Below are 18,225 nucleotides of genomic sequence, written 5' to 3'. Positions count from 1 at the left end.
CCATTGGCTGCCGGAGGATGATTTCTCTCACTGCAGGGGAAACCACGCAGGACACAGGGGGATCAAGAGCACCAGGAACAACTCAGTCTTGAAGTCTGTTGCCAAGCTGAGGAGGACCAGCAGGAGCAGAGGAATTTATGGGGCAGGCAATACAAAATTCAGAAGAGGAGCCCTGGGCTAGCAAACACCACACCCAGCAAGAGGGAGATGGAAAAAGCATTTAAGCCCAGCTGAGTGTCTCATCCCTCAGCTGCCTGGCAGGTTGATACAGGCTCACGTGCTTCCCTGGGGTAAGAGGAAGGTCAGATGTGTCAGCAGCACAGCCTGCCACCCTCATCTGGGGCTGGGAGCCAGCACAAACAGCGTGAGGGAGCGCTGAGCCATCCCTTGCTGCCATCCTGAGCTCCTGCATTGCTGCAGGGGTTCCCCCTGCCTGGGACCATTGCTGGGCAGAGATATGGGGAAGCGTTGGGAAAGCCCAGCTAATAAACAGCTCTTCCCTTTGGGATGTCATCACCTCCTTACCTTATAGTCATGGGGGATGACAGGAGAGACCTGTCGGCAAGTGAGCACCACCTTCTGCCCCGGGAGCTCATAGACCATCCAGGCCCGGGGGTACAGGGCATGGTAAAAGGCATAGTGGCCACAGTAGCCCCAGTTCCAGCTCTGCAGAGTGCTGGGTCTCTCCACAGACAAGACCTGCTGGTAAACTGTCTTCCCCTTGGAATGCAGGCACACGGTGAACTGAGGAGGAGAGGAACATACGTAGGGAATGAGATGAGCCCAATGGCCCAGGCTGCTGCAGTGCCACTGACTCCCCCTGCATACCCTGCTGTACCTACCTGGTTGGCAAGGACTGTTTCATAGTTATAAATGCCAGGATTCAGCTCCCAGCAGCAGAACTGGCCTCCAAAACACTATGCGTCTAAAAACAGAGAAACAAGTGTATGAAATTTTCCACATGTTATTTGCTGTCCTAAAAAATCCAAAATTGGTACCTGAATTAACTATGGCTTCTTTGGGTCCCTCGAGTCTGTTACTCTTCACTTGCAAGAGAAGAACTGGCTGTAGATTCCTCAGGTGGGGTGGGATGGAAAGAGCAGCTGCTGGTGGTGCCATATCTGGAAGAGAGCTGAGCACTGGAGAGCCATTGTATGGATTCTTTATGCTCCATGGGCAGTTGTCAGACCAAAAGTTTCTGGTGGTGATGGACAGGCAGACAAGTGTGCTGACTGAAGGAAGGAGTGACTTTGTGTATGGGAGGGTGATGAACCATTTCATCATCTATTGGCAAATAGAAGGGCAGTTTCAGGTGACTTTACCTGGGAACATTTTTTGCTGAAGACTGAGGGATTTAATGAGAAATGGACCTGGGGTCAGGCCCTCCTGTGAGGGGTGGGACTGGGGCTATGCCTGGGCTCCAGGCAGGATCTGGCCCAGACCTGCAGTAATACCCACTGGGGAGGGAACAGTGAAAGTGGTGCACTCCAGACTGTCCCTTGCCTTTCCTAGCCTTGGACTTGTGTTGCTGAAGGTGGCACTCTTCCCTGCCCTCTGGTGAGCTTTGAGCTCACTGGAGGTGGGACTGATGAACTTGTCTCCTCTGTTCCTGTGAGCATCGAGGTGTGTTTCCATGTATTTTGATCCCTTGCCTGGCTGGCAGTGCTCCTGTTTGTAACCTCATTAACATGTCCTTGCTGCGTGCACAAGTCAGTCATGAAATGTAAGAGAAGCCTGTGACCCCGTCCTGAGGAAACTGTGCCCCAAAAGCTTGTGCCAGAGATGGCTGCTTCACACCAGCCCTTTGGTGATCCCCAGAGCAGCCCGTGGACTTCTCTGCAGAGGCAGACTGAGGAAGAATGGCTGTGTGGATGCTTGGCTTTAGCAGAGCTGAGAGGGATTTGCTGATTTTCCCTTGAGTCTGCCAAGGTGTCTGGTTGAAGTGTCCAGCCTCCCCTGGCAAGCTCCTGCCTGGTGTCATCACAGCCTCTGCTTGACTGCTTTTTGCTTGGCTGGCCAGTTGTTTTTGTGCTCCAGTGGAGTTGGTTGGTTGCTTTTGGTTTCTTTTTGTTTGTGGGGTTTCATTTTGATTTTCTTTGTTCTTTTTTTCTGTTTTGGCAAGAGCTTGCTCAGCATGATAATGCAGTCTGTTCTGGTAACTGTCTTCAGATCTAGCCTTAGTGTTTTGAACTTTTTTTCCTCCTTATTCTGGGAGGGAGGTTTTTGTCCTGGTAATCATCTGAAATAGTTGTTTATACAGTGACCACTGTTGACCTTTCACAAATCTTTAACTTTCACTTTGGAAAAAAGGTCCTGGTATCTCCTGGCAGAGAGCAAACCCCCAGGGGTCGTGTGCTTCTGAGTCTGACCTCTTCATCCCCAGTCTTCTCTCTCTCAAACTCTCTCACTCTAGGCCATGACCCTTTGCATCATCACCCGATTACAAAACTGAAAGGATTAACTTGCTTTGGAAATCACTCAAACTAAGACTTTTTTTCCCCTTGAACTGAAGCTGAATTTTACTTGTACTTTCTTTCCCCCAAATTCCCAGCATTTACTCAAACAAATCTGCTTGTATCCACAACATTCACTTTGCAGCTGCAAGGGAGATTCTGTTGTCATCAGACCAGTTTGGCCATGACTTTTGCCTTTGGCAGGAAGTTTCCTCAAGCCTTGCTGATCCTGGACTGTCTGTTGGCCAACTCTGGTCAGCGTCCCACCTCTTGAAAGCATCGTGATGCCTCCGATAGCTGGTGCGGAGGCCGAGAGAACCTAATGAGAAATGGGCCTGGGGCCTTGTCAGGAGAAAGTCTGGGCCTCAGATAGTCCTCAGCCTGAGAAATGAGACCATAAAACAGATGGGGGTGGTGTGGTTGGCCAGGTCCCCAAAGCAAACTCCCAAGAGACGTGGGAGGGTTGGCCAGTGACTGAGGGTGAGAAGCTGGTTTTGGAGAGGCACTAGCTGGATGAGCTCTCAGCCTGCTCACGAGGAAGGGTTAGTGTTAGGTACAAGTAAACCTCTCCTGCAGTCAACGGGCAGGGTAAAGTGGGGACGTTAAGTGTGTGGATGTGTGTGTGAGGATGTTGGGCTGGTGCACGCAGGCACGTGGGTTTGGTGGTTGTGGTTGGGTGACACTGCACAGACTGAGTGGCTCTGCCCCAGGAGGGCCTGTGGCAGATCCAATCCCCAGGGGAGACCCGGCTCCCTGGACGGTGACAATCTGAGCCCAAGCAGGAAGTCCTGGTCTGGTACCATGGCCCCCCTCCCTGCTGGCGCCAGGGGCAGGCAGTGGAGCACATTGAAGGGGATAAATCACTTGAAGCAACTCATAAATTTGTCCAGCTGTCTCCTTCCATTCTTCATTGTCTTCTTTGCCAGGGGATCAAGCCAGAAGAGGGAACCCTTGCTGCTTCTGTTTTTCTTCTGGGGCTGGGCTGGAGGGCTGGGATGCAGAGAGGGGGCCAGTCCCAATCACAGCTGGCTCTTGTGGAGTTTTGCTAAAGGCACCAACCCACCTCTCCAGCTGTGATGGCAGGCAAGACCTGCCCCCTGCCTCTTACTGGCTCCTCTGCTGCCTGCAGGGGGGCAAGGCCAGGAGGCAGAAAAGGGTTCTGCAGTGAGCAGCTGTGCCAGAGGTTGGCACCAACCAAACCATGTGCCATTCTGCCCAAGGCTGGGCACCTTGTTTCCTTTTTCTCCTTTCTCTGTCAGCACAGCACTTGAAGGCTATGCCAGCCTCGTTAGGGAGGGGTGGGGGATAGGGAGATCCACTGCCCTTCCTGTTGTGTCCCCAGACACACAGCAATGAAGACTGGGGGCTGTGTGGGTGCCTCGGGCACTGATGAGTCACAGCCATCCCTCCAGCCTCCCTAAGCAGTGGGACATGTGTCCTGCATGTATGGGGCTGGCAAGGCCCTCTGTGTGGCACCAGGGACCAGCGGCATGGGCAGCGGCTGGGACAGCACCTCTTCCTCCCAGGGAGGGCAAGGGGAGAGCTGGGAGTGATGGATACCCTCCTATACCAAGGGGAGGTGACCAACAGCACCCCCAGGGGCAGCACAGCCAGAGCTGGCAGCCTCTTGGTCATTCATGCTGCTTGTGGGATGGCATGGCACGGAGTGGGATGGCATCAGATGCCACAGCAGGGCACAACAAGAGCATGCAGCTCATCAGACGACATGGTATGGCACAGCCAGGGCACACAGCCCCTCATCCAGCCACCCTGCACCCTGGGACAGCACAGCATGGCTCAGCAGGGCCAGACTGCCCCAGGGCTGCCCTTACCTCCCGGGCTGCAGCCTCGTGCAGGACAAGTAGGACCAGGGTGAGCAGCAGCAGCAGCCGAGGGTCCCCATGGTGTTGTTGGTGGTGGCTCTGCCTGTGCTGCTGCCCCACGACCGCTTGGCCCCTTTTATATAAGAGGGGCTGCTGACCCTCTGACAAAGGACACCCACATGGTGGAAGAGTCCCATCCCCTCTGGGGATGCACAGGGGACCCGTGCAAGGTCAGATGAAGGTGGACAGACAAAAGAGCATCAAGGACATCACAGGGAGGGCAGGAGAGGTCTGGAGACACCACAGGTAGGACAGGGGATTTTTGACAATATTGCAGTGAAGGGCAGGAGAGCTCTGGGGACATACAGGAAAGGCTATAAGCTCTTTCTGTCCACTTTATAGCTTAGTGCTCCCTTAATCCTTAATAGCCTTCAGGGCTGGGGTAGGCAGCAGCCTGTCCTACCTGTTGTGACCATTTGTCCTCTGCTTGCCTGTCCTGGAAGCTGGTGCAGGCAGGGGATCACTGCAGCAGCCCAATGCTGTCAAGTGGGTGACACATGGGCCTTTCTTCACCCCAGGGGACTGTTCCTGCTTCCGTGTGGGTAGAGGAATAACAATATCCAGGAAGGACATATTGTCCCGGATGTGGCTCCTCCAAACCAGCTGGTGTCATCCTGGCATGGCAGAGCCCAGTGATGATGGAGAGGGACAGAGATGCCCTCCCTTGGGATCCCCAGGGTGAGGCTGGTGGGGATGGGGGTGCCGCGACATCGGTGTGGCTCACCTGCAGTTCCCACTTCCACTTGTCTTGTGTTGGAAGCTACCGACAGCAGCAGTGATGTCCTGATCCAGCTGGAAAGGGACAAAAGCAGGCACTGAAGCCAGCACAGCTTCTGGCATGGTTGGTGTTGCTGCAACCCATCTGCATTGTTCTTTAACCTCAGGCAACAGGCTGTCTGCAGGCTTTTTTTCAAAGGTTGAGGTATTCAGTCTGTATAAAGGGATATTTCTGTCTTTTCCTCCTCTTTTGGCCCTATGACCACAATAAACCTTTTATGTGATAGTCTCAGTTTTCAGCAGCTTCTGCATGGGCACAGTTGCAGACAGGGAGGACATTCCTTAGTCACAGATTTTCATTACAGTACAGCCTGTACTATTGTTTTTCAAGGCTGATTAAATCCCAGTTTGAGGAAACAAGTTGAATTATTTATTAACCCTTTCTTATTATTATTCCTCCTTTTTTCATAACTTCCTAATACTGATGTGTTTTAAACCACAGCCCTGTCAATTTTTAGCATCTTCAGTGCTTTCTGCATTGCATTGCCTCCCTGCCTGCCCATTGTCCCTCACCCACTTCCTGCTGTGCCAGGGTTCAGGAATGGCATTGCAGAATTTAACCATAGCAATGGTTGCCAGCTCCAAGCTGCTTTGCTCTCTGCCCTTTGGAGGGTGCAAACCCATGGAGATAGCCCAGCTCTTGACTTGTTTTATTTTTAACTCAACTGAGGCTGGTCAAGAAATTTGCCTCCTTGAGCACTGAACTTATCCCTGCCCCTGGAATGTACACTGGTGGGACAGGGAGTGTTCCATACAAGAAAAATAAAGATTTTGGACAGAAATAACCAATATGGTTTGTGTGATGCTAAACTTGAACCTACAGCTGTGAATGAGCTGTGGGTTGCTGGGCATGGAGACCTTGCATTGCCCATCCCCAAGGTCCCCGCTGGAGCAGGAGCTCCCTGAACCACGGTGATGGCAAGGGGGTGATAGAGAGGGGGTGATAACAGAGGGCAGATGGCAAGGGTGTAATAGAGAGGGGCGATGTGTGCCCCTCTTGCCCCCTGAAACCTTTCCAGACCAACCCTGACCTTTATCACAAACGTCGGCCACACTCCAGGCAGCACCTGCTTGCCAAAAAACAGTCAGAGCAAACAGCAGCTATGTGGGAAAACATACCTTGTTGTGCAGTTAATTTCTGAGACTACAAACACTGGGGCAGGAATGTCCTGCAGGCAGCCAGCCCTCTGGACAGGGATCTCTTGCAGGCAAGGTGCCAGAGGGCTGTGGGACTCCTGGAGAGAGGAAAGGAGGTTGTGGAGAAGCCAGCAGCAGAAATGCAGGGCTCTCCAGCCTGGATAGCATTGAATTTTACTGTCAGAGAGAAGCTGGGGCTCAAATGTGAGATTAAAGAGAAAGACAAATTTGAAAAGTATTTCTGAGATGTGGCCAAGAGCTGCCCTGTCTCCATTTTAAGAAAAGGATTATTTCCTGGTGAGTAGGGCTCCATCACCTCTTGCTATGAGGACTGGGGGAATTAAAACCTATTTTTTGGAGACTGCCTTGAAAAGCATTGAGAAATGGGTGAGAAACTCTGGCATGAACCCAGACACTTCAGCCTTCCTGGCCAGCAACAACTCTAACGTAAGGGGAGTTATACAATATGTGCTTATAGAGATTCAAGAATCCCTGCGTAAGTACAACTTTTGTCAGCATTAACATGCAATGTCCAAGATATTCAGGAAATATTGGTTTTTCATTAACTAAATAATTTCCTTCCAAGAAACACAAGCCAGTTTGTAAAAAGAGCAGCAAACATTCATGTCAGCTCCAGGCGAGAGGGGACGGGGCACTCTGAGTGTGGAGGGCCAAAACCAAATCCCGAGGGAATCCGGATGCTGGGTGGGTTTGCATGATCATGTCTGGTGAGGAAGAGCAGGGTGAGCTGTGTGCTGTGGCCAGTCCTGAGGTGCACTGGCTTTAAGGCTCCCTGGCACTCCGGGGCACAGCAGTGACGTGGCAAATAGGTGGCAGAATGGACAACAGGTCCAGAGAGGGGTTTTCCCATCTCACCATTGCCAGCAGTCTGGCAGAAGCCAGATTTGATCTGCAAGGCACAGGGGAAGCAAGGAGGGGCATTTCTAGCAGTCTTTTCTGGGAATATCTGCTGCAATTACCCCCTCATATGGCTAGGAACCAAGACTTTGGAAACACCCAGATTGCACAATGCCCTGGCCAGAGCTGCCACCCACAGCCCTGGCAGCAATAAAAAGGAGAAGGAGCAGGAGCATTGGCAGAGTCCTGCAAGGAGCACATCCCCAAGGTACATCAGCTGTCTGCCTGCTGCAGAGATGGTGCAAGCAACTGTCTTCCTCCTGGTGCTCAGCCTGGCCCTGGGGGCTCACAGCCTCCCTCCAAAAAAGGTAAGATCAGGTCTGGGATGCAGAGGGCAGGACGGGCAGGGTGGTCAAGGGCTGCAGGCTGTGCTGTGGCACCAGTACTGAGTCCCCTCTGCTGCAGTGCAACCTGATCGGGCGCTGGGTCAATGACCTGGGCTCCACCATGACCATCTCAGCTGTGAATGGAGACGGTGTCTTCTCTGGCTCCTACCTCACGGCTGTGTCAGCCACCACGAACGAGATCAAGGTGTCACCCCTGCAAGGAACTCTGCAACGCAAAAACCAGAAGGGCCAGCCCACCTTTGGCTTCACTGTCAACTGGAGCTATTCAGGTACTTCTCCTTTCCCAGCCTCCCTCATGTGTCTCCAGACCTGCCCTGCCCTCGCTGCTGTGATGCTCTTGAAGCTCTTCTGCCCCTCCCTGCAGCGTCCTTGCTGATTCTCTGCCTTCCCCTGCACTATGCCAGTGCTCTCTCATCCCCTCTGGTGCCCCTGATGCTCCCCCAGCCTTGTCCCTGGAGCTCCTTGGCTGCTGTCACCTCCCAGTCCCAGTGGGCAGGAGATGCAACAGGGGCTGAAGCCCACAGCTGTCTGCCCATTTCCATGTGAGACCCCCAGCCCTCTGAACCCTCCTGCCTGCTTTCCACATCCCCAATGTCCCAGGGGCCAGGCACAGCAGGGCTCTACTGTCCCGTGTGCTGGGGCAGGCACTGACCTGACACCCTGGCCAATGCATCACTGCACCTCCTGTCCTGTCCCTGCAGACTCCATCACCGTTTTCACGGGACAATGCTTCTTGGACAAGGATGGAAAGGAGACTTTGAAGACCATGTGGCTTCTGCGGTCACACGTGGACGACATTGAAAATGACTGGAAAGCCACCATGTGAGCTCCCTGTCCCTGCCCTGCACAGGTTCCCTGTGCATCCCTGGGGGGGTGTTGGAGCTGTTACGAATTGGTGGTTTGAGTTGCTTGCACCGTCACTGTCAAAGGTGTTGGCAAAAGCAGCTTCAATATCAGTTTGCAAAAGCACAACTTAGCAAAGTTCAGTGGCAAAGTTCACTCTATTGCTTGCTGCATGGGTAAAAGCATGTAAAAATAACAGCCTCTGCAGTCCCACTAAGGTGAAAATGCTATGGGAGAATACAGGGCTGGCTGGGCATTTGGACGTTGTCATGTGCCACCCTTACATCTTCTTCTGTGTCCCTGCAGGGTCGGCACCAACATCTTCACCCGTGTGCAGTCGCAGAGGGAGTGAGAAGGGCAGCAGGGGTGTTCCCAGGCTGGCAGCAACACTGGAGGGGAAGCCCCATCTCCTGCCCCACCACTTGTTTCTCCCAATAAAGCTTTGTTGCAAATCTCCACTGTTTCCTGTCCTGATGTTGAAAAATGTGGAATATGTACAAAACATTCTTAAGAAAGTATGTTCTTTGATGTTTGATCTTTGTATGCTTTCAAGACTGACCAACAAAAAGGGAGATTTAACCCATGAAACAGATAGCAGCTAACAAGCTCTAAGTGACATCTGGCAGGCAGGTCCATCTCTCTGTCCAGGGAATGTGCTGCGTGGTGTCTGTCTGTCTATCTGTCTGTCTTTCTGTCAACATCAGGTGGCCCAGGTGTCTTGAGGTGCAAGCTCTCAGCCCCCTCTGCCTCTCTCCAACCCTGTCAGACTCCACCATGGCCTTTGTAGGCCAGTGCTTTGTGGATCGCTGTGGGAAGGAGACACTGGAAACCACATGGCTCCTGTGGGAAGAGGTCCCATCCCACAGGGACACCTGGAAAGCCACCAGCTGAGCCCTGTCCTGGCCCTCCCACCCCACAGCCCTCACTCCCCTCCTCCTGACATGTCTTCCTCGCAGGGTTGGCACCTCCATCTTCACCCGCCTCAAGTGATGGGAAAAGGGCCCAGAGCTGCCTGCAGCCTGCTGTCCTTCTGCATCCCCAAGGCTCTCCACTGTAGCAGTCTCAGGCTGGGCTCCTGCCTGCTCCCAGCATCCTGCACAGGAAACACACCCTCACCTTGCCCTGCTTCTTCCCAGTGCCTCCCAGCAACGTGCTGGTGGGGCTCTCCCTTCCCAGAGCTTGCTGCTCCCACTCATGGAGCCAAATAAAGCCTTCTCCAGCTGGCAGAGAGCCGTGCCCCATGTTTCCCAGGGATGCAAGCAGCCACTCTGTGGCTGGATACTGGAGGGAACATGAGAGGGACCTGGAGCTCCAGGGGAAGCTGCTGGGTAGACTGGGTGGCTAAAGCCACATACTGAAGGGCTCCATGGTCTATGTGCACAGCTCTGCATGTATTTCCCAATACTTGTCTGTCCCCTGATTAGGGAGAGGGTGGAACAGGGTACAGATCTTTTATGATGTTCAAATTCACAGGATGTCATCTGTACCTTAAACTTTGTTTTATCAGCTAATTAGGAAAGGGAACAAACCAAACAGGGGCCCTTTGCACTGATATGACTGAAACTGGAACTCACTACTCCATCATTTCAGCAACTCATGAAGTTTCATTAGTTACATAATCTGTACTGTGCAGCTCCCAGCTCCTGCTCCTGAGCACCAGAGGGAGAAGCCGTGTGGGCAGGGAGAGGTGCAGCGCCTGCCTTGGACTGCAGGATGGCTGGGGGAAGCAACTGCTGGATGGGGCAGGGATTCTGGGGCAGAAAGCACACAGTGCCCTGAGAAAGTGCCAGGGCCTGTTGGTCATTCTCTTCCTCTCACAGTGTGCCTGCCCTTCCCTAACCTTCCTCAGCCTATGCTCCTCTCCCTCATTCCCTGCTGGGCTCTCAGGCTGCTCTTAGCACCACAGCAGCTCCCAAAGAGTGCACTGACTATCCAAGGCTTGCTTATGCTGAGTACAACTGGCTGATGTGCCTGGTGGTCCAGCTTTTGCTCAAAAGCCACCCCTGCATCCTCATCCTCACCCTTACATCCTTGTCTTTGTGCCCTCATCCTCACCCTTGCACTCTCATCCTTACCCCTGCACCCTCATCCTCACCCCTGCCTTCCATACACAGTCCCCAGTTCATCCCCATTGCACACTGGAGTCCTTGGCACTGCCCTGGTCATAATGGTCTCCTTCTCATGCTCCCTCTCCCCAAACAACCACTGTGGCTGTCAGTAGCACCATGAGCTGGTTGTTTGGGTCCCCAAACATTTCTCTGAATGGTCTGTGAGGTCAAAGCCTTGGGACCCCCATGAGAATGGAAGATGAGGCTGGGAGTCCTGGTGGGTGAGCCCATGATGGGACAGGGGGCATGGAGAACCTTGCAGGATCAGGGCACAAGATTTCATTTCTGTCCTTTCATTACCCACATGACTGCAAATTCCTTGTCTCTTAGGGTCTCATAAGAAGGGAGCCCATGGGATAGGAGAGGAAGTAAACATTCTGCTTGCTAAACAAGGAAACAGAAAGCAAAACTGCAGCATTTACAAGAAACCAGCACTGGCAGTGCCATCTACACTGCAATCAAAAGCTATCCTGAACACTCCACACCCTGGCCCTGAACCTGACCTGATCCTGCCCTTTTGCTTTTGTCTGGTATGTGCAACCAGGGCTGCCCCCCTCCGGCCCACAATGCCTGGGGTTTTCCTATTGCTGTTGGAGCAGGTTCATTTCCTTCATCTACCAAATCCCTGCACCCACTGCAGGTCACCATCTGTCCACACACAAATACCCTTGCCCAGACCTCATGACTCCCTGTCCTTCTGTCCATCCTCTGCAGTGACCATGGAGTGGTTTGGGGTGCAGGAGCTCCTGTGGGGCAGGGTGGAAGCCCAGACACAGCCCTCAACCAGTAGACATGGGGTTGCAGACTGGGTGATGTCAGTGGGAAGCCCCACACAATCCCTCCTACATCCTGGTTCCCACCCATCCCTGTTCCCATCTCTGTTCCAGACCCCATGTCCATCACCACCCCTGTTCCAGTCTCCATGCCCATTCCCAGTCCCATTCCAGTCCCCATCCCCACCCTCATCCCCACCTTCAAGCCTCATCCTTGCCCCGTCCCCATCCCCCCCCTCCTGCTTCCAGCCCCATTCCTGTCCCCATCCCCATCCCCATCCCTATCCACATCCCCTATCCCTCATCCCTGTCCCCATTCCCACCCCCGTTCCCAACTCCCGCGCCTCTTCAACACCCTCCTCTCCTCCAATGCCCGTCTCTGTCCCCATCCCCATTCCCATCCCCGTTCCTCCTGCAAGTGCCGCCCCAGGGCTTTCCCGGAAAGCAGCGGAGGAGTCGGGATATAAAACACGCCGGCGGCACTGGCACGGCGACTTTCGGTCTCGCCGCTGCATCCCGATGAGCCGCCGCTTACTCTCTGTCCTCGCTCTGCCAGTCGGGGCGGCAGTGGCCGCGGCCGCGGCGGGATGCCAGGTGGGAGCTTCTGCTGGGACACACGAGTGGAAACTCGGCCCCGGGAGAGGTTCAGTGGGAGCAAGTCTGGGGGTCCCGGAGCTCGGGAGAGACACGCGTAGGAGACTCATCGGAGTGGTGGGATATGATGGGGGAGCTGCAGCGCTTGAGGGAGAGGGACACGCGTGGAAGACCCATCTGCGGGGGGAATCCCCGACAGCTGGAGGACCTCCTGCTCCACGGGGTACACAGACGGCGTCCCTGACGAGGGAGGTGCTCCGAAGAGGGAAGGGATGTTCCAGGACTGTCCGAGTCCCCGAGAGGAATGTACATGGGGATTCCCTCCCTGCTGCAGGGGGCACGCATGTGGGAACCCTCCACTTCTCCCCGAGGGACATGGAGGTGAACTGGGGCAGGGCAAGGATGGGGCCCCTGCCCCAGCGGTGTGACTTGTCCCTGCCTGGGAAGGTGCAGTATGGGAGAGGACAGGCAGTGCACAGAAGTGGAAGTGGAGCCTCGGCAGGTGGGATGTGCAGGGCTCTGGCTGTGACACAGCCCACAATGGACCTCAGGGCTCCCCGCTCATGCCACACATGAGTGCTGAGCACTGCACATGTCCCCACAGACATGGACAGATGTGCCCTGGGCTCTCAGAGCTCACTTGGCAGGGCTACAGTAGGGGGTGTTTTCTGTGTTCCTGCCAGTCGAGGGTTCCCACCTTTAGCTTTTCCTCTTCACCTCTCTCTTTTGCTCATCTTACTCCAGCTTTTGACCTTCCTGGCACAGCTGAGATAACAGCGACTTTATAAGTTGTGTCTTTTGAAAACAAATGCTTGGGCACTCACGGGGCTTCAGACACACCCTGAAGTGCCACTGTTCACGGCTTGACCTGTGTTTTCTTTCTTTTCCAAGCTCCTCTGCCAGGAAGCAGAGATCCCAAGGGAGAATAAGGCCACTGAGAATGAGGCAACCAAGAGCAGGTGGGGGCTGGGCCGCTGGCAGAAACGCCCCACAGGGAGTGGCAAGGTGAGTGACAATATCCCATGGGAATTGGGGGGTGCAGGCAGGGGGCACAGCCTGTGGGGCAGAGGCTGTGTGCAGGCAGCCCCCTGGACACATCTGCCTGTCCCCAGCCGTGCGACCTGACTGGCTGGTGGGAGAATGATCTGGGCTCCAAGATGCACGTGCTCGAGGTTGACAGTGAGGGCAATTTCTCTGGCGAGTACCACACCGCCGTGTCAAGCACTGACAAACCCATCCAGCCATCCCCCCTTGTTGGCTCCCAGCACCTGGACAAGGATGGGCAGTGCACCTTCGGCTTCACTGTCAACTGGAAGAAGTTTTCAGGTCTGTAGCTGCAGCTATGGCTGCTTGTGGGTGGGGTAGTGGGATGAGGAGGGGAGCTCATGCATGTCCCGATGCCCATCCCAAGCCCTGTGCTCTCTCTCCTGTCCCCTGTCTGTCCTTTCCTGATCCCTCCCCACTGTGGATGGTGTCTGCAGACAGCAGGACACATCCCAAAACACTATTTGGGTGAGATGGCACCAAGAGTTGCTTTGGTAATATCTCTGCCACGCAACGTTTCCCTACAACTATCAAGATACACTCGGGCTCCATGAGCATTAAGCCCACTAGTGCTTGTGAAGCTCCAAATTCAGCTGGGGTCCTGCTGGGGTGCTAAAAGCCGCCACTGCTCCAGATTCCACAGCTGTCTTCGTGGGCCAGTGCTTCTCTGGGGACAATGGGAACGAGGTCCTGCAGACCTCTTGGCTGCTGCGGGAGAAGGTCGACTCCCTGCCCAGTGACTGGAAAGCCACCAGGTGAGCCAAAGGACACCCAGTCCATCTGGGATCCCTACCCCTCTGCTGGCTGGGCACCAATGGGCTACTGGTTCCTCACAGGACCGGCCACAACACCTTCATTCGGGCAGGCTGAAAGAAGGGAGAAGTCTCACTCTCACCAGGCTTGGCAGACCAGGAGCCCCTCAGCAAGATCAGTGTGTACCAGCATCCCCCGAAGTTATCAGCTCTGGAGAAAAATGTGTCAAAAAGTACCATATAACATTAAAGAATTTTTCATTTAAACCAAACCTTGTGCAGTTTGTGGATATGTCCCGGGAAAGCTGGGCTAAAACGCTGTGGTGGGTGCAAGATGAAACTCTTTTTGTCCTATTCTGGGAAGAGACTGGCCCCTAGAAATCCCCTTTTCCAGCCCAAACAGGATGGTGCATCCCCAAAGTGACCCTCTGACACTAAGTGTGACCAGCACTCGCTCTTTTCTGCTCGAAGCCTCATGAGTGTAATGGGAGGGTAGGCTGGGGAGCACTTCTGCACCCCAAAGATATGTCTGGGAGACCCCTGGGCCTGAGACAGCCCTCGAGCAGGCAGGTGAGGGTTCTTGGCAGTGTCTATACTCCTGGACAGTGTCAAGGACTGCTCTGTACCAGCATCACAGTGCCAGTAGCTTTAGTACATCCTGTCCTAAAACTCTTCCTAGGGAAATGTGTGATTTACTGGAAATCAGATGACTTACAAATCCAGCCCCAAATCTCTGCCTGATGGACTATGTGACTTACCAAAATGGGCAGTGCATGCCAGTGCTGCCTGACACACCCCCTTCAGTCAAAAAAATTATTTCCACGAAACAGCTCTGGATAGCTCTGGATCTGAAACTGAAACTTAGTCCTTGTGTTGTGGATTCTCAAAATAACCTGGAACAGTGATGCAAGCCCTGAGCTGGCATACTGCCTGGGATTTGAGGAGCCTAAGGATAGGACTGAGCTGCTGGGGCTGCCACCGCCCACTGCTCCCCTGGCTTTCCTGCCACAAATGCTGTGGGAAAGCTTTGCTAACAGCATCTGTGGCTTTAGTAAGTTTGCCACCTGCTCTGTGCTTTAGCCTGCCTTGTTGCAGGCTTGCATGTGGTTTACTTCTCACATCTTTCCCCTTGGGGTTCATCTTCTGCTTCTAGAGCGATGCTGCTGTTCCCTTCTCAGTGCTTCGCTGGCATTTCTCCAGCTTTTTCAGTTCCCTTACAGCCTTTCTGACCAGAACAACTTTACACCAGCCCTCTGCTATGCGTGTATGTATGTGCACAGCTTTTTACTTTAGAGGAAAATGAGAGCTAGGAAAGTGGGAGGCACAGGGACCCTGAGACTCTGCTCTCCCCCCAAAGCAGGGCCAGCTCAGCAGTGGGGCACTCCGTTAAGCCTGCATCCACCTGACTTTGTTACTGCTTTTATACCAACATTTCCCCAGGGCAAGACTGCCCAGAGGTTGTGCAGCATTCCTGGGGTGCTCCAGCAAGGCAGCAGTGCTGACCACAGTTTGAGCAACCTGCAAACCCCTGCAGGCAGCCACGGTGCTGCTGAGAAATACCGTGGGCATGGGCTGGCAGAGCTGTTTGCAAGGCCAGTCCCTATATGAGGGCAACCAGCAAGGCTACAACACATCCAGCATCTCAGTGGCAGGTGATAAGACATGGTGTGTCAGGTGGCACCTGCAGGCTTCTGAGGGTGGCTAAGGTTGAGGATGCTTCTCTATGAGCATTAGGCATCCATCAGCACTGGGTTTTACCCAGCTGGAAGACCCGCTCACAGTGCTGGTCTGCAAACCCAGCACAAAACCCTCAAACAGACAGTCACTGTTAGAATGCAGGAGTCACCATTGCAGGAGTCCTCTGGCACTTACATGTCTTAACCACAATGCGGAGAACTGTCCTACGCAACCATTTCTGCAGGGGTTGTTCCTGTTGACCGTTTGCAAATGTCTCAACGCTGAACATCTTGCTGACCAACATCTGTCTCAGTGCAGCTGTTGTGCCACCTAAGCAGATGGAGGCAGAGAGTTCCCAGGTCACTCAAGGACACGTAGCTCCCATCCCTTCCACCATTTCTGCATGGTCCTCTGCTCAGGACTGCACGTCATGCTCTGCTCTCTCCGCCTCTCTCCATGGCCCAGTTCCAGCTGCAGCCTTGACAAGCACAGACAGTCATCCTGAGAAGATGGAGGAGCTCCTTGACCATGTTCTCAATTTTTCCTGGGGATCATTTAGAACCAGGGCACCCTTCCACATGTGTTCTGCCTACCCAACCCACAGCTGAGCTCATCCTACTTTGCAGCATAACCCCTTGGGTGGATGCCGTTGGTCCAGATTCCCCTCTATGGCTCATTGGGTTACTCACTCCTGCCACCCTGCCCACACCCAGGCTGTGCTGCAGCACCAGTGCTGAGTCCCCTCCGCTCCAGTGTACCCTGACTGGGCACTGGGTCAGTGACCTGGGCTCCAGTAAGCCATCTCAGCCATGAATGGAAACAGCAACTTCGCCAGCTCCTACCACACAGCTGTGACAGCCACCACAAATGAGGTCTGGGTGTCACCAATGCAGACGATACAAGACAAAACAGGAGGGCCAACAGGAGGGCCAACTCACCTTCTGCTTCACTGTTAACTGGAGCTTTTCAGTGTTTCTCCTTTCTCAGCCTTCATCTTGTGTCCCCAGAGCTCCCCTGCTCTCCACTGTGATGTCCAGAGAGTTTCCCTGCCCTTCCTGAGATGTCTCTGATGTTCTTCTGAACTTCCCTGCAGTATCCTATTTGAACCCCTTTGGTGTCACAAGCCCTCCCCTCTCTCTACAGTGTCCCTAGAACTTCCTACCCTTCCTTATGGTGTCCTTGACAGTCACTTGCCTTATTGTGGTGTCCCCAGGGCTCACCCATCCCCAACACTGGATCTGTGTGGCTGGTGGCATCTCCTGGTCCCCACCTCTGTCAGGTCCTGCCGAGAATGAGGGTGGGGCAGAGCTGGATGCAGTCTCAGCTGGGCTCATCCCACCAGCCCTGTATATCCCATGCCTGTTCAATGCCATGCCCCCAGTGTCAGTAGGACAGGAGGCTGAGGAGGGAAATATCACCCATCTACAAGCAGCCTTTTCCCATTGACAAACAGGCAAGCTGTTTGCTAAGAGGGGCAGCCCCATCCCAGCACCCTCTCATCCCACCCTTTCACAAACTGTAGACTCCATCACCGCCTCCATGGGCCAATGCTTCATGAATGAGGACAGAAAGGAAATACTGAACAGGACATGAATCATGCAAGATGAGCCTGACAGGCAGAGGATGACTGGAAAGCCAGTGGGTGGGTGACAGGGTACTTCTCTGTCCCTACTCTGTGCTTGGGCTGTACCCACAGGTGTTGCATGGAGCCCACAGGGGAGCACCAAGCCCTGAAGGTGAGTGCTGGGAGCCAACTAGGCAGCAGGAAAGGGAGAGTGGTGCCAGGACCCCATGGACTTTTGGAAAAAGGCCCTGGGATGGGAGCTGAAGGCAGGTCTATACTTTTTAAATTAAAATCAAAGCACAATTTGAATATAGGTATTGCCAGATCCTGCTCCCGGAGGAGGACGAGAGCAGCCTTCCTCCTGTCTTTAAGCCCAGGAAAGATGAGAAGAGTGCTGAAGGCAGATCTCATCCCCTATACTGGACAGGGGCCACTGAAGTCTCTCCTGACCTGGATGCAGCCAGATGCCACCTCTCTCTTCCCCTGCAGCATGGGCAGCGACACATTCACCTGTCTGGAGTGATATCTTAGAGGATGTGTCTGCACTGTGTCCCTGTGCAAAGGCCAGGCATTTTGAGCACCCCTGGCCACCTGTACATCCCCAGCACAGTCTCGTACCATTAGGGGCCCTGTGGGAGGGCGCAGACAGGATCCTGCCCAGCCTCAGAGCACCGTGGATGTGGCATCATCTTCCACGGTGCCTGCGGAGCCACCATGCACAGGGCATCCCCTCCCACAGGGACAAGCAAATTTCAACATCTACGTATCTTCCAGAAAAGCCCTTCTGCACTTAGGAGGGGGATTCATTCAACAGTTCCTGCTGCAGTCACAGTCACAGCTCCCAGACCCAGGGGAAGCCCAGAGCGGCCAGGAGGAAAAACAGCTTAGAAACAGCAGCAGACATTTATAATGCAGGAGGGGATGGTCACAGGGATGTGTCCCTGTGGGCAGACACACCACCCTTCAGTGCAGCGGAGCAGAGCTGGTCAGACTGTGCTTGCTGCAGCCCGATGTTGGGGTGGCAGCACTGGGTCGGTGGCAGCGGGGCAGTGTCAGGCCGTGCCCGCTTCCAGGACTCCAACGCTGAGCAAGGAACGGGTTGGCAGATCCTCTTGGGTAGTGGATATGTAAATCATCCCTCTGTCCTCACCTCTCTGAGCAGCCGTGCTCATCCCCAGGTCATGCAGACCTCCTCCCCCTCTCTCCTTACCTGGCCTGGGCACGCTGACATCAGGCCACTCGCCCCGCGGCTGCCAGCCCGCTGCCTGCCGCCTGGGCTCTGGTTACAGCCCTATAAAGGGGACTGGGATGCAGGGCACCGGAGGAAGCTGTGCCAGGCACTTCACAGCCCGGCA

The 18,225-nt window shown here is 54.3% G+C and overlaps 2 protein-coding genes across 2 annotated transcripts; both read left to right on the top strand.

The window, feature by feature from the left end:
• Positions 1-6,956: 6,956 nt before the first annotated feature.
• LOC108640512 (avidin-like) lies at positions 6,957-8,798 on the top strand. The gene is made up of 5 exons (XM_018077201.3): positions 6,957-6,978; positions 7,247-7,476; positions 7,574-7,784; positions 8,217-8,337; positions 8,665-8,798. Exons 1-5 carry the CDS (start codon positions 6,966-6,968, stop codon positions 8,708-8,710), a joined length of 621 nt encoding a protein of 206 aa, XP_017932690.3. The 5' UTR covers positions 6,957-6,965; the 3' UTR covers positions 8,711-8,798.
• Positions 8,799-11,747: 2,949 nt separating this feature from the next.
• Positions 11,748-13,861, top strand: LOC103765123 (avidin). The gene is made up of 5 exons (XM_018077214.2): positions 11,748-11,833; positions 12,725-12,838; positions 12,946-13,159; positions 13,512-13,632; positions 13,714-13,861. The coding sequence occupies exons 1-5, from the start codon at positions 11,759-11,761 to the stop codon at positions 13,745-13,747; spliced, it is 558 nt and encodes a 185-aa protein (XP_017932703.1). The 5' UTR covers positions 11,748-11,758; the 3' UTR covers positions 13,748-13,861.
• The last annotated feature ends 4,364 nt before the right edge of the window (positions 13,862-18,225 follow it).

Source organism: Manacus vitellinus, unplaced genomic scaffold (genome assembly GCF_001715985.3).
Source record: "Manacus vitellinus isolate BGI_N305 unplaced genomic scaffold, ASM171598v3 scaffold_36_pilon, whole genome shotgun sequence".
Taxonomy (NCBI): Eukaryota; Metazoa; Chordata; class Aves; order Passeriformes; family Pipridae; genus Manacus; species Manacus vitellinus.
The sequence above is the reverse complement of the archived record's forward strand: the minus strand, read 5'-3'. Positions and strand labels throughout refer to the sequence as shown.